Below are 23,251 nucleotides of genomic sequence, written 5' to 3'. Positions count from 1 at the left end.
CTCCTGTGATTTCCTTAAAACGCTTCAGGTAAATGCCGGATGATTCCTTCGAAATGGCACGGCCGGCTTCCTCCCCCATCCTTCCCTAATCCGATGGGACAGATGATCTCGCTGTTTGGTCCCCTCCCCCACGTCAACCAAGCTTGATCGAGAAATTTTTACTCTGCTTCGCTGGGCCCAGGAAGGGGGGGGGGGGGCGGGAGGGGCGAGGATTACGAGACGTATTTCTTTCTTTCTTTCAAATAACGACCACAGTTGCTCGGTGATACTGTAATCAGGCGATCGTGGTCTTTTCAACGTGATTATAACACCAACGTTATTCCATTCAAATAATTACTGGGTCTTCCTCATCCATTACTAAATTGCGAAAACAGTCAGACCGTCCAGTTTGCAGGCTGCTTATCTAAGGAAAGAAAAACATTACTTTCAGTATTTCATATAGTTTCTCTCAAAACAAAATTAAAAATTATATTATAATCTATTGATTAAGAAATATATATATTTCGGAATTGGATGCACGTCCTATTCTCCATCTCCCCACTCTTTTCATTATCACCTCCTCCTCCTCCATTTCTGTATCGTTCTCTTCTTGCCCCTTCTTTCTGTCCATCTCCTCCTTTACTCTCTCTGTGTTCATGTCCTCCCTTCTCTTTTCTTCCTCCTCTTCCTTACTGCCTCTGACTCTGAACCGTATTCTTTGTCGTTGCAAAAGAAACCTCATCGGAAATTAAAATGAATGGGTAAATCGGTTGGGGTCACTGGTATAAGGGGTGTGAGAGAGACCTTTCGAGCTGCTGGACCTGCGTGGATAGTGGCTTCAATGTCAGTATTTTCCATGGTTTTTATGTGTAAACGTGTAGGATTACAAAGTTAAGGGCGGTTCAGATTCCGTAGTACTATCCTAATCGTAAGCCGATAAGCCACAAATACGACTTCACTGTTTTCTGTTAAAATCGAGTGCGAGGAATGAAAGGAGCAGCACATTGTTGTGTGTGCAAACTTTACAAAAAATATATATAAGGAGAAAGAATAGATATATGAGAAACAATTTGTCTGGTTTAAATGTTCTGACATCGTAGTTAAAATTGACTATGGGAAAGACAACTAAACCACACATTACACTGCACAACATTTTTTCTCGTATTGGTTTTAACAGAAAGTCTGTACAGCGTTGTTTAAAAAATACATATAGCTTATGTCCGTCTGAATGTTTATTGAAGTATTGTAAAAAAATCAGAAATAAATCGAGCAAGAACGCTTTGAGATTTTTGTCAACGACGTTTTCCTATTGTATCTTGTATAGATCTATAAACTACATACATTAAAAATATAAGTAGTGCATGGTCATCAAAATTTTGTTAGAGAATTTTATGAAAATTTGAAGCAAATAGCTAAAGAACTTTTCGAGATTTTTTCTAATGAAGTTCCATATATATTTATATACAATGTATATTTAAAAATATCTAACGTCTGTCTGTCCGAACGTTTAGTAAAGTATCGTATAAAAATTTGAAGTAAATCTGTCAGGAACTTTTTGAGATTTTTGGTAACAGCGTTAAACAATGCCTTCTCCCTATATATTAGTATAGATAACCTGAAGTATCTGAAAAATTCAGGTATAGGAGACGGAGTTTCATTTCTTCGATAGTTAACGAATTTTAAATAACGAAGTGTTGAAATCAGCAACCGATAAGTTAATCAAACCAGTTACTAGAGTATTTACTGATAGTATTTTGCGTCAGCACTACATTGTTTTGGCACTGGGCTGAGTACTGTTGAACAATGTTTACGCCTTCAGGGTTGGGAGGGGGGGAAGCGGGGTAGCGAGATCACTTTGCTGCCTGTCACGACACTGAGTGGACTGACGGTGTTCCATGCAGTCACCAGATTTGAGAGAAGGGTTGACAACACGAGATGAGCGAGAAAAGTAATTAGACCGATGTTTTATCTACTAAAGTTTTTATTTTTTTAAACAACAATGTTGTCCCCCTCAAAGTGGTTCGCATCGGCAGCTATACATCGGAGGAGTTGTTGTTTCGAGTATTGGTAGCAGCACTGAAAGACTTCGAGTGGTAGGGCCTTTGATATGTCTGTCACATTCTTCTGAACGTTGTACAGAGTCCCAAAAAGACGTCCTTTTAAGACATTTTCAATTTCGGGAAAGAACAAAGCTACAAGGACTCAGATCAAGAGAATATGGGGGCTGTGGATCAACAGGAACGCCTTTTGAGGTCAAACATTCCGTGATGGAAGTCGCCGTGTGACATGGGGCGTCGTCATGATGCAGCATCCACTTATCTGAAATGTCTGCTCTCATCCGATTCACACTTTTCCTTACCCTTCCAAGGACACTTTTGTAAAACACTTGGTTGACAGTTTGTCCTGGAGGGACAAATTCTTTGTGCACGATACCCCTGTTGTCAAAAAGGCAAATCAGCACTGTTTTGATCTTTGATTTGCTTGTTCGAGCTTTATTTGTGTCGAGGAGATGTCTCAGTGTGCGACTCCTCACTTTGCCGCTTTATCTCAGGGTCGTACTTATAAGTCTAGTGTGATCACATGGCTGAGCCATTCTTAGTCATTGGCAATTCTCTCAAGAATATCAACGCGAACGTTTCTTCGATTGGGCTTCTGCTCAGTTGTGAGGTCTTTTGACACGATTTTGCCACAAACCTTTAGTATGTGCAAAGCTTCGCTCGAAATATGATGTACGGTGAAAGTGTTTTAACAAGTCACAATCATCCTTAGTCTTAAACGTTGATCTGATCTCACAAAAGCACACATTCAATGTTTTCGTCGGTTTTTGAAGTTTAGGTCTCCCTATCGAGATTCATCATCAGGTGTTCTCGAGTTGTGAAAAACGTGTGCCCTTGATAGGGAATGTTCCCCATAAGTCTGTTTCAAATTTTCAGAGGTTACGTTCGTGGATTGCCCTGGTTGAACACAAAATTTAATGGCATAATTTGCTATAAATTCCGCTATTTTGTTTTCGGGATGTACCAAAAGAAAAAAAAGAAAAATAAAACCCATAACTGCACTAATTACGTACTAAAAAAATCACGTGACTGCTGTACGGAGCTGAAACTCGAACTGAGCATCTAGAAGGGATGAATACACCGATCTACAAGGGTAGAACAAGTCAGCGCTACCAGATCGCTCGCAGTGAAAGACTAAAGGAAGATTGAGTTTAAAGTCTCGTCGACATCGAGATCATTAGAGACGGAACACAAGATCGGATGGTGTCTAGGAGAGGGAAGGAAATCGGCCGTGCCCTTTCAAAGGAACTATCGAGGCATTTGCCTGGAGCGATTTAGGGAATTCAGAGGAAACCTAAATCTGGGCGGCTGGATGCAGGTTTGAATCGTCTTCCTCCCGAATGTGAGTCCAATGCAGGAACCATTGCGCCACTTCTCTCGGTCGCTCGTAGTGTAGTCAGTCTGATTATTTTTCTCACTTACCTCGTAGTACTGTCATAAATTGTTTGTCTATGCAGTCTATCCGCTTTGTTTTGTCACTGCATTCTTTAACTATGTATTAAGTTGTCATATCATATCAACAAAGGTGTTTATCAAGAACCTCTCTTACTGGAATTCCTTACGGCCTGTCTTTTGCCACAAAACACTAACGACTGATGACCATACATAATTATGCCATGTTATGATACGAAGAAGACCTACACTTTAGCTGCAGTTCGAAGTGGCTTAGGTAAAGGATTCTACACTTAAGCAGATACTGTTTTCTTTTTAATAATTACAATTTTCCTCGAGAAATTTGAGTCTCATCTTTACCTACGATAATGATGGAATCTGAAAAAAATGAATTAAAACTTGTGCCACAGCCAATACTTAAAGCTAGGTGTCCTTGCTTACTAGTCAGGAATGTTACTCACTACACCACCACAGCATTATGGCTAATATTGCTGCACAGACTACTCAAGTCCAATGCTCTCTCCAACACAGTAAACTGAAGATACGAAGTATGTGTTGGGGAGGGCACGGACTTGGGCAGTCTATATAGGAATGTTGGGCATAGTGCTGTGGTGTTGTAATGGCTAGCATTCCTGCCTTTTAAGCAAGCGGACTTGAGCTCAAGTCCCAGCTGCAGCACAAATATCAGTTCAGTTCTTCAGATTCCATCGTTATTATAGCTACTGTTTTGATGATTTTAAAGAGGGAGGTTATGAAGTAGGTTGATACAGTGTTATAATGTTTATGCTTCCTGTCCAGCTTCCTGTTATATTTACGGCTCAACCAACTGAAGTTGGCGTTGGGGAAGGTGATAGCACTGTGCCCTTCGGGCCTTCATGGTGTGACACTGTGTACTTATGATAGATGAAAAACAGGATATTAATTATATGCCTTCTACAAACCGCACATTCTCCTCTTCGGGAAAAGGTCAAAAAATAATGTGGAAACAATATGTTCGATTTAGCATCATATAAGAGAGAAAGGCACTGGGAATGGAACTAACTTTTCGTCTGGCTTGTATTCTGATCGGTATTGGTCAGGATTTCTATTAGACAGTTATTCCAAGAACACAGCAACTCTACCATCATTTTATTCTCCCTTCCACCATCGTAATAAACAAACCTGTCGACTCGCCTCACTTGAAGTGAGTTAAGTCTCTTTACAAGAAGGGGGATAAAGAGATACCATAAAACTATCGACCAATTTCACTTTTTCCGGCTTTCTCAAAAATATTTGAAAAGGTTGTGTTCAAGCGTATCCTTAGAGATCTGACTGCAAATAATATATTGTCCAAGTCAAAGTTTGGATTTCTTAAGGGTTCTGTTATACATAAAGCTATTTACGCTTACAGTGAGAATGTACTTAATTCATTAGAATATAAATTAGAGGCTACTGGCATTTCCTATGACCTTTCAAAAGCCTTTGACTGTGTGAACCACAGCATTCTCTTAAGTAAATTAGAACATTATGGTGACACCGGCAATGCTGCGAAATGGTTTGAGTCTTATCTATCTAATAGGAAACAAAGGGTGTCATTGCGAAATACCTTTGCCGTAAGCAGTCAGTCTTGATCTGACTGGGAATTAATTACATTTGTTGTTCCTCAAGGTTACATCTTGGGTCCATTGCTTTTTCTTGTGTACATTAATGACCTCTCATCTCCTACATTGCCATTTAGTAAGTTTGTTTTGTTTGCAGACGATACAAACATTACAATAAGTAGCAAGTCAAGTACAGATTTACAATAGCTCTTAATTAAACTTACACTGACATTAGTAAGTGGTTTAAAGCTAATTCACTGTCATTAAACTTTGACAAGACCCACTATATGCAGTTCAGAACCTGTAAGAGATTTCCTTCCAGCTTGTGTATAACGTATGAAGACATGCAGATTGAAGAGGTTGACAGTGTTAAATTTCTGGGATTAGTACTCGATAATAAATTCAGTGGGGAAGGGCATACCACAGAATTGCTTAAGCGCCTAAACAAGTCTGTATTTGCCATGAGAATGATGTAAGAGGTAGGAGATATAAATATAAAAAAACTTGCACACTTTGCTTACTTTCATTCTATTATGTTATATGAGATCATGTTCTGAGGCAACTCATCAAACCGAGCAAAAGTTTTTAGGGTGGAAAAGCGTGTGATAAGAATCATTTGTGGTATGAATTCAAGAACGTCTTGTAGAAACCTGTTCAACGAACTTTGTATTCTAGCCACTGCTACTCAGTATATTTATTTCTTAATGAAATTTGTTGCAAGTAATACATGTCTATTTTCAACCAATAGGTCAATACATAGTATCAATACTAGGAATAAGAACAATCTACATAAAGACCTAAAATCACTTACCTTGGTCCAAAAAGGGGGCCAATATTCAGGAATACACATTTTCAATAAATTGCCAGTATCCATTAAAAACTTGGTTTCAGATGAAGCACGGTTTAAACAGAGTTCGAAAGACTTTTTGATAGGCAACTCCTTCTACTTCATAGATGATTACCTTAACGGAGACTGTTAAGCCAGCTTAAGTAAAAATATCTTAGATTTCAGATTTGACAACACTTGGTCACAACAGTAAAGATTAGTTATTTTGTGTATGATAAATTTATTAATAGTGCATGACAGTGTTTCATTCTGACAGCGTGTTAATTCTGTAAATATTAGCTGTTCCAGTTTACTGCATAGTATTAACCTATTTCGACTATCTCCTGACAAATGATCAGGGTAGTATTATACTCAAATGTTTTATGTTTTTATGTTATACTTTCTGACATGTTCCACACCCACGAGAATCGCCCCATTTTTTGGGTCTATGGAACGAAAACTGAATCTAATCTAATCTAATCTGATATTGACGTGCACGTTGGTACCATTAGTAACAGTGTCATTATACATCGTTCTCATACGTTTACACAATCAGAAAGTACAAATTCGGAATGAAAACGAAGGTTAAATGAGATCGGCCGTGAATTTCTTTAAGCAATCAAACCAGCATGTGCGTCAAGTGATTTAGATGAACCTAAATCATGGTGGCTGAACGTGTACTTGGGCGGTGCTCGAACTGAATACTCTTCTGTGCCCAGATGTGGCGCCTAATCCACACGGCTAGTGTGTTGTACACGCAGCTGCCTGTAAAAGTCAGATGCCCACACGGAGATCCGTGCTCAAGTGGCTTTCTAGCTGAAATTCCCGTCAGCACAGAAATGCATGGCTCTGCATCTTTCGGGAGTGAATAAACAATAGAGAGACCGAGAATTTTTCCAATGGCGGAAACTAACTCGCTCTCAACTATGGAGAAGCTGTGGCGCTACACATAACATTACTAACGACCGATAGAAACTGTTATTATTCCTAATGTTAATTTCATGAACAACAGCAAGGAATATCAGTAACTAAACTGCAGTGATTAAAACTAAAAATTTGTGTCGTAGCGACCGCTTTGTATTTTGTGCCACAAAGGTGTGATGCTTGCATGCTGCTGAGAAGCTTATTGATCAAAATTATACAGATGATAGCGGTTACTAAAGAAAATATTTCATGTGGCTCTGTTTGTTGATTTGTGCAATTTCAGAATACAGGTTCACAGAGTATTATCTGAATGATAATATTTTACTACATGGATGCCACTGAACGACGTGAAACATCCAATCATTTGGTTTCGAATGCTGCTCAGTTTCCACTCTGAAACAATTTTCTAATTCATCAACATAATTAAAATATAAAACAACCACAGGCAGTACTGTCGAAAGATAATACAAAAGAACACTTATGTATGTACAGCCCATTGAGAGTGGCCATCTTGAGTCCAAGAAGGCGTCAGTTCACACGTTTAATAGTTTGTGGAAGTTGGTCCGGTATACAATAATTACTTGTAAGAGTGGTGGGTATACAAACAATGACTACATGTACAATAAATCAGATTTCACAGTGCAAGGCATGACAAGAGTACTAACACAGTATTGTCTAACGTACCACTTAGTTCTGTGTTGACGTACTAGACTATACATGGCGAAATCTCAGGACCAAATGGCTCCATTACCTTGATGTCGCTCAAGTAGTAGTTACACAGAGGTCTTTGGTAACTTATGAAAGGAATGTAGTGCAAATCTACGTATGAGTGTAAGGGAACGAAGATTTAATATATTCTACATGCAGCGATCATAGGAAAAAGTCTTATCTTCATTTTCTGTTAACAAAGAGAAAATACACTCCTGGTATATTAATAGAAAACGTAGGTACGATTTTGCCAATGATGGCTGTGTATTGAACATAGGAAACTCTGAGTTTATTTTACCTTGTTTCTATTCACACACTTGTGCTATATCACTTTCATCGAAAAGAAACCTGATTAAAGTGATTATGTTCTTTATTTTCACATTTCATACGACACAATCACAAGAGCACTACACAGTGCCGTGTTAACCGTTTTAGACCTGGCAGAAGGAATCTGCTGACTGACAGTAGATAAGGAGACAAAGTATCATTACAGAATCTATGAAATCAGCCAAGTTACCATCTACATAAAGACAAAAAAGGATAAAATTTTGTCTAAAGACTATTGCAAGCAGTGTAACACTCTCATTCCGACGTCTAGGCAACAGCACTTAGAAGTCGAAGTGCAATAAAATTCTCTTTTTGTTTTTTCGTAGATGTCTACATTCGCTTCTTTGGCAGATTTTATATTTTCTTTCATTCGAGTAATGTGACCTGATCTTTAAACAATTTTTAAAAACTTTCTAAATATTAAAGCGATTTTTAAATTTCAGTGGTTGTAAAAGGGGAAGCGGAGCGGTAATAATTAAGTATACTAAAATAATGAAATGTTCATGTGACTGTGACAAATAATATATAAAAAATAAGAGAACGTCACTTTCAAAGATCAGGAAAAACAAGCAAACATGTATCGCATTGGTAGATCTAGACAAAGTGTTCCAATGTGGAACTGACAAAAGCGTTTTGTATCCGTAGATAGTGCCGTATCAACTACAGGGATAGAAAGATAATACATTCTCGTTGTGGCAAACAGGCCAGTTTTGTCAATACTGACTGAATGATACAATTCTGGGTCGGTACATTGCTTTAATAGCTTAAAGATTAGTTTAAACCGTCTTTCGTGCTCTGTACGTAGCGCCGCTACCATGAGCAGTGCGCGAGTACAGATACAGCCTCGGGATGTATATCCTATATTCCGAGGTAACGAATGAGTATGTGATGATTGTTGACGAAATAATAAAAAATGCATTGAGACAATTAAGAGTAACACGATGGGAATAAATATTTATTTCGTTTCTGTTTCTGCACTGACAAGAAAAATGGCAACACCAAAAATAATTAATGTAGGGTAATGAAGTTTAGGGAATACATTTGTCTAGATAACATATTTAAGCGATTAACATTGCAACACCACAGTTTAATGTAATCGCGAGATATGCCAGTCTAAATGTGAAATGCTTGTACATTAATATCTGTTGTAACACCCAGAACGTTAAATGCAAGCACGTAAACGTGTATGCGTTGTGTTGTACAGGTGCCAGATCTCGGTTTGTGGGGTGGAGTTTCATGTGTGTTGCACTTATTCGGTTAATGCTGTTTATGGCTGACACTGGAGATGTCAATTTTTGTGCTCTAGATTGGAAAAATATATTGTGATCGAGCATTTCATGGCAATATGTCGACACACTTAAGAACATATTGGCCTACAACAATGGTATGTGGACGAGCGTTATCCTGGCATGCTGTTCATGAATGGCAGCACAATGGGTCGAATCACCAGACTGACGTACAGTTTTGCAGTCAGGTTGCGTGGAATAATTAAGAGAGTGCTCCTGCTGTAATACGAAATTGCACAGCAGGCTTTTACTCCAGGTGCAGACCCACTGTGCACGCAGGCAGGTTGGTACAACGACCTCAATTGGCCCCCTCCTAACCAACATGCGGCCATCACTGACACTAAGGCAGAAGCAGCTTTATTCGGGAGACACAACAGACCTCCACCCCGCCCTCCAATGAACTCTCGCTTTACATCACTGTAGCCGTAAATGGCGGTGGTTTGAGGTCAGAGGAATGCACGCTACAGGGCGTCTAGCTCGGAGCTGTCCTTGAAGTAGCAGAATTGTAACAGTTCATCGTGTAACTGTGATGCCAGATGCTGCTGAAATTGTTGCTGCACATGCAGTACGATGCGCCAGAGCCGTATGCCGAAAACATTGCTCTTCCCTCTCGGTACTGTTGCGTTGCCGTCAGGAGCCCGGTCTTACTGCGACCGTACATTCTCGTGATCACCGCTGCCAGCTATCGTGTACAGTGGCTATGTACCTGCCAAGTCCTTTAGTATCGCAGAAGGAACACCAGCTTTTCCTAACCTTATTACATAACCTCGATCAAACTCAGTGATCTGTTGATAATGGGGTCTTTTCGCCTTAAAGGTATTCTTCCTAACATTAGCTCACCATGTCTAGTCTCAAAGGTAACTAACGCTCACGTCAGTTACAGAGTTTATTTAAGGCTAACCTGATCTGCATCCTCATAGTGGTGGTATTAGCGCTACTCTTATGCGACTTTCGTTTATATTGCACAACTTCTACATCTACATCTACATCCATACTCCGCAAGCCACCTGACGGTGTGTGGCGGAGGGTACCCTGAGTACCTCTATCCGTTCTCCCTTCTATTCCAGTCTCGTATTGTTCGTGGAAAGAAGGATTGTCGGTATGCTTCTGTGTGGGCTCTAATCTCACTGATTTTATCCTCATGGTCTCTTCGCGAGATATACGTAGGAGGGAGCAATGTACTGCTTGAATCTTCGGTGAAGGTATGTTCTCGAAGCTTTAACAAAAGCCCGTACCGAGCTACTGAGCGTCTCTCCTGCAGAGTCTTCCACTGGAGTTTATCTATCATCTCCGTAACGCTTTCGCGATTACTAAATGATCCTGTAACGAAGCGCGCTGCTCTCCGTTGGATCTTCTCTATCTCTTCTATCAACCCTATCTGGTACGGATCCCAAACTGCTGAGCAGTATTCAGGCAGTGGGCGAACAAGCGTACTGTAACCTACTTCCTTTGTTTTCGGATTGCATTTCCTTAGGATTCTTCCAATGAATCTCAGTCTGGCATCTGCTTTACCGACGATCAACTTTATATGATCATTCCATTTTAAATCACTCCTAATGCATACTCCCAGATAATTTATGGAATTGACTGCTTCCAGTTGCTGACCTGCTATTTTGTAGCTAAATGTTAAGGGACCTATCTTTCTACGTATTCGCATCACATTACACTTGCCTACATTGAGATTCAATTGCCATTCCGTGCACCATGCGTCAATTCGCTGCAGATCCTCCTGCATTTCAGTACAATTTTCCATTGTTGCAACTTCTCGATACACCACAGCATCATCTGCAAAAAGCCTCAGTGAACTTCCGATGTCATCCACCAGGTCATTTATGTATAATGTGAATAGCAACGGTCCTATGACACTCCCCTGCGGCACACCTGAAATCACTCTTACTTCGGAAGACTTCTCTCCATTGAGAATGACATGCTGCGTTATGTTATCTAGGAACTCCTCAATCCAATCACACAATTGGTCTGATAGTCCGTATGCTCTTACTTTGTTCATCAAACGACTGTGGGGAACTGTGTCAAACGCCTTGCGGAAGTCAAGAAACACGGCATCTACCTGTGAACCCGTGTCTATGGCCCTCTGAGTCTCGTGGACGAATAGCGCGAGCTGGGTTTCACACGACCGTCTTTTTCGAAACCCATGCTGATTCCTACAGAGTAGTTTTCTAGTCTCCAGAAAAGACATTATACTTGAACATAATAGGTGTTCCAAAATTCTACAACTGTTTGACGTTAGAGATATAGGTCTATAGTTCTGCACATCTGTTCGACGTCCCTTCTTGAAAACGGGGATGACCTGTGTCCTTTTCCAATCCTTTGGAACGCTACGCTCTTCTGGAGACCTACGGTACACCGCTGCAAGAAGGGGGGCAAGTTCCTTCGCGTACTCTGTGTAAAATCGAACTGGTATCCCATCAGACCAGCGGCCTTTCCTCTTTTGAGCGATTTTAATTGTTTCTGTATCCCTCTGTCGTCTATTTCGATATCTACCATTTTTTCAACTGTGCGACAGTCTAGAGAAGGAAGTACAGTGCAGTCTTCCTCTGTGAAACAGCTTTGGAAGAAAACATTTAGTATTTCGGCCTTTAGTCTGTCATCCTCTGTTTCAGTACCATTTTGGTCACAGAGTGTCGGGACATTTTGTTTTGATCCACCTGCCGCTTTGACATAGGACCAAAATTTCTTAGGATTTTCTGCCAAGTCAGTACATAGAACTTTACTTTCGAATTCATTGAACGCCTCTCGCATAGCCCTCCTCACACTACATTTCGCTTCGCGTAATTTTTGTTTGTCTGCAAGGCTTTGGCTATGTTTATGTTTGCTGTGAAGTTCCCTTTGCTTCCGCAGCAGATTTCTAACTCGGTTGTTGTACCACGGTGGCTCTTTTCCATCTCTTACGACCTTGCTTGGCACATACTCATCTAACACATATTGTACGATGGTTTTGAACTTTGTCCACTGATCCACAACACTGTCTGTACTTGAGACAAAACTTTTATGTTGAGCCATCAGGTACTTTGTAATCTGCTTTTTGTCACTTTTGCTAAACAGAAAGATCTTCCTACCTTTTTTAATATTTCTATTTACGGCTGAAATCATCGATGCAGTAACCGCTTTATGATCGCTGATTCCCTGTTCTGCATTAACTGATTCAAATAGTTCGGGTCTGTTTGTCACCAGGTCTAATATGTTATCGCCACGAGTCGGTTCTCTGTTTAACTGCTCAAGGTAGTTTTCAGATAAAGCACTTAAAAATATTTCACTGGATTCTTTGTCCCTGCCACCTGTTATGAACGTTTGAGTCTCCCAGTCTATACCTGCAAATTAAAATCTCCACCCAGAACTATAACATGGTGGGGAAATCTACTCGAAATATTTTCCAAATTATTCTTCAGGTGCTGAGCCACAACAGCTGCTGAGCCCGGGGGCCTATAGAGACATCCAATTACCATATCTGAGCCTGCTTTAACCATGATCTTCACCCAAATCATTTCACAATTCAGATCTCCGTCAATTTCCTTCGATACTATTGCACTTCTTATTGCTATAAACACGCCTCCCCCTTCACTGTCCAGCCTGTCTCTGCGGTATACATTCTCATCTGAGTTTAGGATTTGATTACTGTTTACGTCTGGTTTCAGCCAACTTTCTGTCCCTAGTACTATATGGGCGTTGTGACCGTTTATTAATTAGAGCAGTTCTGGGACCTTTCTATAGACGCTCCTGCAGTTTACTATTAGCACATTAATATTGTTATTTGCTGTTGCATTTTGCCTACTCCTACCTTACCGCGTCTCAGGAGGCGTCTTGTCGGGCCTAGGGAGGGAATTCTACCCTTGTAGCCGCTTCCGGCGTGTAGTGCACGCCTGACCTATTCAGGGGGACCCTACATTTCTCCACCCGATAGCGGAGGTCGAGAAATTTGCACCCCAGCTCTACGCAGAATCATCTGAGCCTCTGGTTTAAACCCTCCACTCGGCTCCAAACCAGTGGACCGTTCTGGGAACGATACTACAAATAGTTAGCTCTGATTCCACCCCGTGAGCGAGGCTTTCCGCCTTCACCAATTCCGCCCACCGTCTGTACGAACTGAGGAGGACCTCTGAACCCAGACGGCAGGAGTCATTGGTGCCGACATGAGCAACAATTTGCAGTCGGGTGCACCCAGTGCTCTCTATCGCCGCCGGTAGGGTCTCCTCCACATCGCGGATGAGACCCCCCAGCAAGCAGACAGAGTGAACACTGGCCTTCTTCCCCGACCTTTCCGCTATTTCCCTAACGTTGGAGCTCCCAATAACTAAAAAACCCCTCCCCCCGTGTGCCTGCTCGGACCTTGCTGAAGGAGCGGCCACATGTCCACTCACAGGCAGAGCGGGCGATGCCACACGGCCAGCCTCCACATTTACTCTCCAGCTCGTGCGCCGCGAACGCCGCTGAACCCGTCACTCCCCTTGGGGAGAGGGTGGCCCAACCGCGCCCGGTACCCGCGACGATCTCTCGACAGCAGGGGCGGTGGGTGAAGCATGTAACACCTGGGGTGTACCTTGCGACGCACCAGACTCTCCACTGCTGCTTCCCTCCGAGGCAGCAGCCTGAAGATGGCTGACCGCGGCCATCAACACGCTCAGCTGTTCGCGAAGAGTGGTCAGCTCCTTCTGCGTCCGTACACAGCAGTCACACATCCTATCCATCCTAAGAAATCAATTTCCTGAAGAGACTAAATCAACTTTTAACTAGACTGCTAATTCACTAAAGGAGGCTGATTATTGACTAAACTGTGATTGCTAACCACTTCTTGTAGAAAACAATGAAAATAGCACTACCTGTCTCTGGATTGTATTCAAAACAAACACTAGCACTACTGGCACTGTGGCTGACTGAAGGGACTCTCTCTGATTGTATTCAAAACAAACACGAGATCTATGGAACACTATTAATAGCACTCGACAATTAAAGGTTCCTAGAAGCAAAAACACACGGAAGAAGAAGTGACAACTTCCGCTTGGCCTTGCAGTTTTTTCCTTCAGTGTATATCGAAGCAGCTGCAATAGTTTCCAAGACACAAGACTCTTATCTTCAGACACCCAGGTATCAATACAGAATCAGCTACAACTAACTATTAGGATACAATATACTAATAACAATCTTGTATGCATAAATTCGGTATAAAATCATTTCATATGTCTCATCAATCATCGCTGCGTAGACAACTTTATACAGTGATACAATTATTTCTCACATGTAATTACCTCCGCTCGTCTGAAGAGCCTTACACGCAGTAAGACTATATCCTTCTTTTAGATGTAAGTGTCTGATGGTGATAATTGATTTTATATTGTCATCCAATTTTCCACGTGATTTCATTTTATCATATATCTTCTCTTTTATGGCGCCTTGAACTCTGATGGATATACTTTCAATGAGATGTCTGAATGAATGTCTGTGTCAGAATGGCAGCCCATTACTCCTCAAGAGCTGAAACCGGAGAAGATAGCTTCCAGGGGGCGTTCCGTTGGGTTCAGGTCTGAACTGTGGGAAAATCAGTTCATTTCAAGAATGTTATTGTCCACAAACTATTGCCTCACAAATGGTACTTTACGGCAAGGTGCTCTGTCATGTTGATACAAACTATCATCGTCTCTGAACAGTACACAGTGGTGTAAAATGTATTCATATCCTTCCGCATTTTGTGTGTTCTTAAGCACGATGAGGAGACCATACCCCTACCCCGAAAAACATCCCCATCTCGTAACAGTATCTCGTCTGTACTTCATTGTCGTCAATATACATGATGGCAGATAACATTCTCCAAGCATTCGCTACAACCAAACGATCCCATCCGATTGTTAAAGGATGTAGCATGACGCATCACTCCAAATCTCTCGTTTCCAGCCATCCACTGTTCAGTAGCACCACTCTTTACATCATCTCAAGCCTCGCTTAGCGTAGATTAAAGAAATATCTGGCTTATGAGAAGTCATTCAAACACGGCACCCCATTCGTTTTAATTACAGTCATTGTGCTAGCTAGTGAGAGATTCCGTTTGATCATTTGACGCGATTTTTTGCAACCACTCTCTTCAAAGCTCGACGTTCCCGTCCATCAATACACGAGATCTGAGTTGGTTTACCTGTCATTGTTCCCTCGTGTTTCCACTGCACAAGGATATCACCAACGTTCGACTTCGGCAGTTTTTGAAGGGCTGAAAAGCCCGTTATGTGTTTGTTACTGAGGTAACATCCAACGAGTAGTCCACTCTCGAAGTTACTGAGCTCTCCTAAATCATCCATTCTGCTGTTACAGCTTCTGTGCTGACCGGCAACTCGGCACTCGCCGCATCAATTTATATTGGCGGTCCGTTTCTCGTGACATCTAGTGGTCAATTCCACATTGCATGGAGGTGTCCGAACACCTTTGATCAGATAGTTTACGTTCAGCATACTTAAATGTTACAGTTGAATTGACCAACAAATCAAACAGAAGAAAAATTCACTTCCGTTAACTCAAAAGGAACTTCAGACATTGAAAGTCAAAACAAACATGGTAATCTATAAATAAACTCACAAGAACCGGAGTACCAACACACGAAATGAAAATTGATTTCTGTAATCAACTGTATCTCTGTAACCAATATAAGGTGGACTCATGTTATATGGAATTTTTTATTCGAATTAGTCTGTGATAGGGCCTACCACTATCTAAAACATTTACGGTTCCTCTATATACGTCATGTATATTCGCAGGGATTTCAGAAAAAAAGTTACACATGCAGTCCTACGCTAAAACCACTGTGCAACATGAGTGCGAATTGCCAGAGGAGAATACATGTTCTGCTGTGGGACTGAAATGGCTCGTCAACTGAAAACGTTCTCCAAAGTTGAAATACGGGGGACTGTAAAGTCTTGTGGGACTAACATCTCAATTGCACACGTAAACAAACACCGTCAAAACAGGCCTTGAGCGCCCAACAATACCGAGCGGCCGCGGTGTCACCCTCAGCCGTTAGGAGTCTATGGATGCGATTACTGAGGGGCATGCGATCAGCACACTGTTCTCCCAGCCATCGTGAGTTTTCGTGTCTGGTGTCACTACTTCTCCATCCAGTAGCTCATCAGTTGCCCTTACAAGGGCTGAGCGTAGCCTTCTTACGAACAGCACTCGTCAGACCCCCACGGTGACCCATCCAAGTGTTATCCAAGCCCGACAACGCTTAGCTTCGGTAATCTGACGGAGACCGGTGTTACCATTGCGACCGGACTGCGGCCGCGCACACAGACTCACAGTGAAATTCTGACTGTGTGTGGACCAAATTCAATGTCACATTCAACCATAGCGAAATGGTGCCAACGGTTTCACCAAGAATTGACAGGCATACGAGGTGCTATCCAAAATTTTTGGGACTGGTGCTGCCATCTGTTGAAAATCTTACCTTTGGAATAATGGTCACCATCACCCTCGAAGTAGTTCCCATCCGCACCTACACACCTGTCCCAGAACTTCTGCCAGTGGTCATACGTTCTCTGGAAGTCCTGTTCTTTGATGGTGTATATCACCACCAGCGATGCTTCTTGAATCCTCTCTAGAGTGTCGAACCGATGGCCTTTCAAACTGAGTTTCAGTTTTGGGAATAGCGCGAGGTCGCAAGTGACCAAATCTGGCGAGTACGGTGGGTGGGGTACAACCGCAATGTTGTTTTTTGCCAAACAGGTCCTGGTGAGCAAGGACGTGTGACAGGGCGCGTTGTCGTGATGCAGCAGCCAGTTCCCTAGATGCCAAAGTTCGGGCCGTCGTCACCGCACGTTTTCACGGAGTCATCGCAAGGCGTCACAGTAGTACGCGGAATTCACTGTTTGGTTGGGTGGGACGAATTCTTCGTGCAGAACGCCCTTGGTATCAAAGAAAACGATGATTATGCTCTTCACTTTGCTCTGCACCTGCCTCGCTTTCTTGGGTTTTGGAGAGCCCGGGATCTTCCATTGGGACGATTGTTGCTTTGTCTCTGGGTCATAATCGTAAATCCAGTTGAATCATGGTAAGGGTCTCCGTAGCACTTTTCCCGAGATTGGCAGAGAATTTGATACACACACGCTGTTCTGTTCGCAGATCCATCGTAAAATCGCCACACACCGAACACAGAGTATTACGGAAATCACTGTGGACACGCAACACGTTCTCCCAGCTGAATACCACTCCCCACACTGACTCATCAGATATGCAGCTCTCGCCACCTAGCTGTGCAAAGATCTACTACTCCTTGTTTCCAGATGGCAGCACCAGTCCCGAAAAGTTTGGATTCCACCTCGTAGGTGACGCTAAAAGGGAAGTCCACATTTTGCACCATGCAATTTCTATCTTATCAGCGGGCTGAAAGAACACTTGTAAGAAAGAGATTTTTCAACGCTGAGTACTTACAAATAGTGGTTCTCGAATGGATCCGTCACTAAGGAGCGGATTCCTGTATTCAAGAAAATGAAAGTTGGGCTCCTCTCTGGCTGGACATGGGGGTTGCACCCCTCATCCATGCTCCACACCTACAAATCCTTAATCCGTCCCATCCTCTGTTATGCCAGTCTCACTTGGATATCTGTCCCCCTCCCCCCCCCCCCCCCAAATTCTATAAGCCCCTCCATATCCTTGAGCGTTATGCACTCCGCCACGCCTTCCGTGTATGCCTCCCGTCCTCCACGCGGATCCTCTATGACGTCATTCCTTTCCCCCATATGCTCCTATTCCTCGAACATATCCACATACTCTACACCTCCTGCCGCCTTGATCCCCCTCACCCCCTGGTTGCTCCTCTCCTCTCCAACCCCCGCCCTCTGCCACCCCTTCACTGTTGCGTCCCCCATACCCTTCATCTCTACACCCTTCATCTCCTTTCCCAAGGTGGCTTCCATCAACTCCCCCTCCAGGATGATGTCCTCTTGCCCTCCATTTATCCCTCCTATTAACTGTGATCCTCACTCCCCTCCTTTCTTCCGTCCTTTTCCTGGGCTCCCTCTCCCCCCTTCCATCCTCTTTTTTCCCCATCTACCCTCTCTGTGCCCCCCTTCTCTCCACCGAGTCCTTTTGCACTTCCCTCCTCTGCCTTTTCCCATTCCCTCTCGCGTCTGTCCTGCCCCCCCCCCCCCCTTATGAGTCCTCTACCTCCTTCGGTCCCCCCCCCCCCCGCCTTTCGTTTTTCCTCTCCTCCCTCATTGTTTTCCCCCTCATCTGTCCAGGTCCTCTCCCCCCCCCCCCCCCCCATCTTCCTCGGCTATGGTGTGTCATCTTTGGGCCGACAGTTCAGCGCAGTGTTTACAGTGAGTGTTCAGTGTTGTGTGTCTTTTTCGAAGTGTTGTGAACGGAAATCATATTGTCGCTGGGTGTGATTTTTATATCTCTTGCGAACAGAAACCAGAGTGTCGCCATGTTTTTTAATTGTCTGTCTACTATTTCACCTGTCTGTTTCCTGTGTATTTTATTAGTATTGCCAACCCTTTGTTTTCTTTTTTAACTTTCCACAATTTACCGCCGTTTTACAATTTAAGTCACCGTTTTATCGCCTGCTTTTATTGTTTCTTTTCTTCTTCTTACGTTTTAAAAGGTCTGTAGGCTGCAGAGTAGCGTACTAAGCTGCTGCCAACCCGCTCCCTTAGGGCGGAATTGAAAATCAATAAAGGAAAACAATGAAAGTTGGGTAGAACTTTCAGACTGTTGTTTACATAGACTTGGTGGCTACGACGAAAAATAGTACCATGGGGTGTCTCTTTGTAGTGTAATTGAGCGTTCAATAACAGCTACTTGGCAAGCCATAACAACGTGTACCTTACATTTTGATGCCCCATCGTGCATAAAAAAAGATAGATGTAAGGCGACTGGATGTTGGCAGTGCGTGTGCCCGCCTCGGCCGAGCCGCAGCCGCGAGATCCTGATGGGGTGGCTGGTGAACGGCTGCGACTGCCTGCACAGTAACGGGCTGCAAGACGACTGCCGGCGCACGGGCTGCCACGGCAACGCCTACTGCCTGCTGCCCGAGCCGCACTGCTTCCCCAGCTCGCTGCGCCCCGCGCACGAGGCCTGCCGCCAGCCGCGCAAGCCCTACTGCCACTGCTTCCCCTGGTAAGTCGCCTCCTACAAAGACAAAATTGTTAGACATCCAATGAGATGACAAAAATCGTGTAAACTTCCTAATATCGTGGCGGCCCTCCTTTCGCCCAGCATAGTAAAGCTATTCGACGTGGCGTGGGCTCCACAAGTCGTTGGAGGACCTCTGCATGCTACCTCTACAGGGTGAAAGGTATTTAAACCGAAAAACTCTGGAAGGTTGTAAGGGACATCAAAATAAATATTTTTCCCTAATGTCATTTTTTCCTATGAGGAGTATTTAAGCCGGCAGAGGAAGATTTCTATGGTGGCAAATTAATTAAACCAACAAACACTCTGCCTCTGCCAATCCACGTTTGTGGGAACCGTCGGTCCATAAATCGACGCACACGACGACTGAAATGTGCCGGCGCCCCGTCTTGTTGGAACCACATGCGTTGTCTTGTAGGGATCGGGACGTTTTCCAGCAATTTTGGCAATGCTCTGGCGAGAAAATTCCAATAGTGGCTGCCATTTAATGGCCTATGTAGCAGATAGGACCCAATTAAGCAGTTCCCAACAACAGCGGCCCACACATCAACGAAGAACCACACTTGATGAGCACTAGTAACTGTGACATGTGGGCTATCCTCATTCCAAACATGCGAACTGTGCATGTTGAAGACTCCATCACGCCCGAACGTTGCTTCCTCGGCAAACAACACAGAGGATGGAAATGTAGGATGCATTTCGCACTGTTCCAGGTACCACTGCGAAAACTGTGCTCTGGGTGGATAATTGACTGGTTCCAGGTTGTGGACACGCTGTAAGTGAAACGGACGTGACAATTGCTCTTGAAGGGCTGTTCTTACATTCGTCTGATTCGTCCCCATGTTACTTGCAATTGCAAGAGTACTGATTGAAGGCTGACTCTTCACATGCTCCAAGACAGCCCTCAAATTGCAGCGTTATTGCCGTGCGACGGCGTCCCTGTCCAGATAATCTGCTAAATGACCCGGTCTCACGCAGACGTTGGTTCACAGCAGCAAAGATCGTATGATGCGGGCTACGGCGATTAGGATATTATTGTTGATAAACCCGCTGTGCAGCTCGTGCGTTGGGGTGCGCTACGTAGTACGCACCAACTGTATCAGTGTACTCACTCCAGGTGTATCGATCCATTAGTAAACAGAGACAATGCACTACTACACTGGTGGACAGCCGTTTCGTACAACTGAAGAACGTAATACGATCTGTACCAACTGAAGATCCTGATACGGCCTCTAACAACTGAAGAGCGTAATACGGCCTCCGCCGGTTTAAATAATCCTCATGGGAAAAAATGACATTAGGGAAAAATATTTGTTTTGATGTCCCCTACAACCTCCCAGAGTTTGTCGGTTTAAATACATTTCACCCTGTATAGCTGTCCACAATTGGGAAAGTATTGCCAGTGCAGGATATTGTGTACGAGCTGACCTCTTGATTATCTCCTATTAATGTTCGATGAGCGGCCAAATCATTCGCTCTAATAGTACAGAATGTTCTTCAAACCAGTCGCAAACAACTGATCTATTAACACGTTGTCATATATAACAATTCCGTCGTTGTTTGGGAACATGAAACCCATGAATGGTGGCAAATGGTCTCCAAGTAGCTGAACATAACTATTTCCAGTCAGTGATCGGTTCAGTCGGAAAAGAGGACTCTGTGCATTCCATGTATGCCCAGCGCACTCTATTGTAGGCCAGCCACCAGCTTGCACAGCGTCGTGTTGACAACTTGGGTCCACGGCTTTGTGGGGTCTGCACTGCACGCGTACCCTGCCGTTAGCTCTTACCAACCGAAACTGGGGCTCATCTGACGAGGTCACGATTTTACAGTCGTCTGTGCCCAACTGATACGGTTACGAGCCAAGGAGAGGCGCTGCAGGCGATGTCGTGCTGTTGGCAAAGGCACTCGCGTCGGTCGTCTGCTTCCATAGCACATTAACGCCAAATTTCGCCTCACTGTCCTAACGCATACGTCCCACATTGATTTCTGCAGTTGTTTCACGCAGAGTTGTTTGTCTGTTAGTAATGACAACTCTATGCAAACGCCACTGTTCTCGGTCGTCAAGTGAAGGCTGTCGGCCGCTGTGTTATTCATTGTGATAGGTAATACTCGAAATGTGCTATTTACGACACAGTCTGGACTGTGTGGATCTCGGAATATTGGATTCGCTAACGAATCCGTAATGAAATGTCCCATGCGTCTACCTCCCACTTCTGCAGTCAAAATCTGTTAATTCATATCGTGCGGTCACATCAGTCGCCTCACTACAAATGGCAGCTCTGCCTTTTCACTGCCATTTTACACTTTCTGTTTGCCACACTACCCCCATCTGCAAATATGAATATCACTATCCCATGACTTTTTCCACCTTGGCATACACTGCGCATTTATTTGAAACCTAGTCGCCCCCCCCCCCCCCCCCCCGCCCTCCGATGCAGGAGTGGACATTTGGCTCAAAGGTGGCTAGGACCTTCTTCTGCAATGATGGAAAAGCATGGTGCCCTGTGACGTCACTCTTGGAGTTGGAGAGGTTTCAAACAGCACATGTAAAAAAAAAAAAGGCAGATCTCAGAAGTTCATGTGAGGTGTAAGATGTAGGCCGCGGTGACCGAGCGGTTCTAGGCGCTTCAGTCCGGATCCGCGGGACTGCTACGGCCGCAGGTTCGAATCCTGCCCTGGGCATGGGTGTGTGTGATGTCCTTAGGTTAGTTAGGTTTAAGTAGTTCTAAGTTCTAGGGGACTGATGAGCTCAGCAGTTAAGTCCCATAGTGCTCAGAGCCATTTTAACCATTTTTTAGGTGTAAGATGGGATAATGATGAATCACTGCCACCAAATTTCATCATAAATATTTCCAACGACACCGTGTACGTTTTATACGATGGGAAGGTCGTCACATCGCTTTACCACATTTCACCCTTTCTCTTGACACTTCCGGGGTGGTTGTCAGAACAACGACGCACATGCTGAAATCATGAGATTTTCTTATGGGTGGCCGAGGAAAACATTTGATACACACCGCTGCTCAGAATCGACATGAAACGGCCTCTGTAGGTGGCATTAAGGACGTCAATGAAACCACTCCTTACCTTGGATCGTTCATTTACACGCCTTTCACGGTCGAAAACGACAGTTTTCAGTGCGATGTGTAACAGAAAATGTTCTTGACAACCTTTGATACTGCTGCCCCCCCCCCCCCCACCTCCCCACCACCAGACGATTCATCCCTTCTCTCAGGACACTGTGGGGCTGCGACCCCGTTGAATGTGATCTGACCCGTTTGGAATGTAGCACGACCACAATTTTTGCTCTGGTATACGGGATGGAACTGCTAGTGACTGTTCAAAAACATACGGCGAAGTCTGAACTTCATCCAAAGCAGCACATGGTGTTTGTTGTCTCAGATTGTTTCACACCCTCCTGTGGAGAGGTCATGAGTGGCTGTGATAATGACACATGCATGAATAAAACGGTAAAGGGCTCCACTAATGCCCCCAGTTTGGCAACAATCTCGGCACCGCCCACGCACGTTTTAGAGCCCTTTAAAAATATGCCTGTACAGAAACGACTCTTGACTGTGGGCAGGCACTTCCTTCAAAGTCCTACAGCTGATTGGCTCTACACTACCGCTGTAGCATGCTTACAGGCATGTAAAATATGAAGGATGTTGAAAGGGTTATCTGCCAGCAGGCGCAAAGGAACCGGTCAAGGGCCGTCTCTGTACAGATACATTTTTAAAGTGCTCTACAAAGGCGCAAAGATGACACTGTGCGTGTTGCCATACTGGGTCTTAGAAAGACCCTTTACTGTCTTATTTATCCACATGTTAATGTTGCAGCCCCCTGTGATCATGCAACAGGAGGGAGTGAAACAGAAGGGCTGAAAAAGCATAAAAACACATTGCTGCTTTGGATCACATTCAGATGTCACTGAGTAGTTTTGAACTGTCACTAGTGGTTCCATCCTGTATAATCAAGCAAAACTTGCCTCCACACTGAACTACAAAGGAATCATGATGTTTCGAAGCTGTTAGCGAATTCTTC

The 23,251-nt window shown here is 43.7% G+C and overlaps 1 protein-coding gene across 2 annotated transcripts in view; it reads left to right on the top strand.

The window, feature by feature from the left end:
• The window catches only part of LOC126267266 (uncharacterized), a 71,119-nt gene that overhangs the window by 37,139 nt on the left and 10,729 nt on the right, over positions 1 to 23,251 (top strand). For both annotated transcript variants that reach the window (XR_007548974.1, XM_049972332.1), the window contains one exon: positions 18,963 to 19,192. Coding sequence is in view for 1 of the 2 variants with exons in the window: in XM_049972332.1 (XP_049828289.1) it covers positions 18,963 to 19,192 (230 nt within the window). In the remaining variant the exon portion in view is untranslated. The remainder of the gene's footprint in view (positions 1 to 18,962; positions 19,193 to 23,251) is intronic.

The sequence above is a fragment of the Schistocerca gregaria genome, chromosome 4, assembly GCF_023897955.1.
Source record: "Schistocerca gregaria isolate iqSchGreg1 chromosome 4, iqSchGreg1.2, whole genome shotgun sequence".
NCBI lineage: Eukaryota > Metazoa > Arthropoda > Insecta > Orthoptera > Acrididae > Schistocerca > Schistocerca gregaria.
The sequence above is the reverse complement of the archived record's forward strand: the minus strand, read 5'-3'. Positions and strand labels throughout refer to the sequence as shown.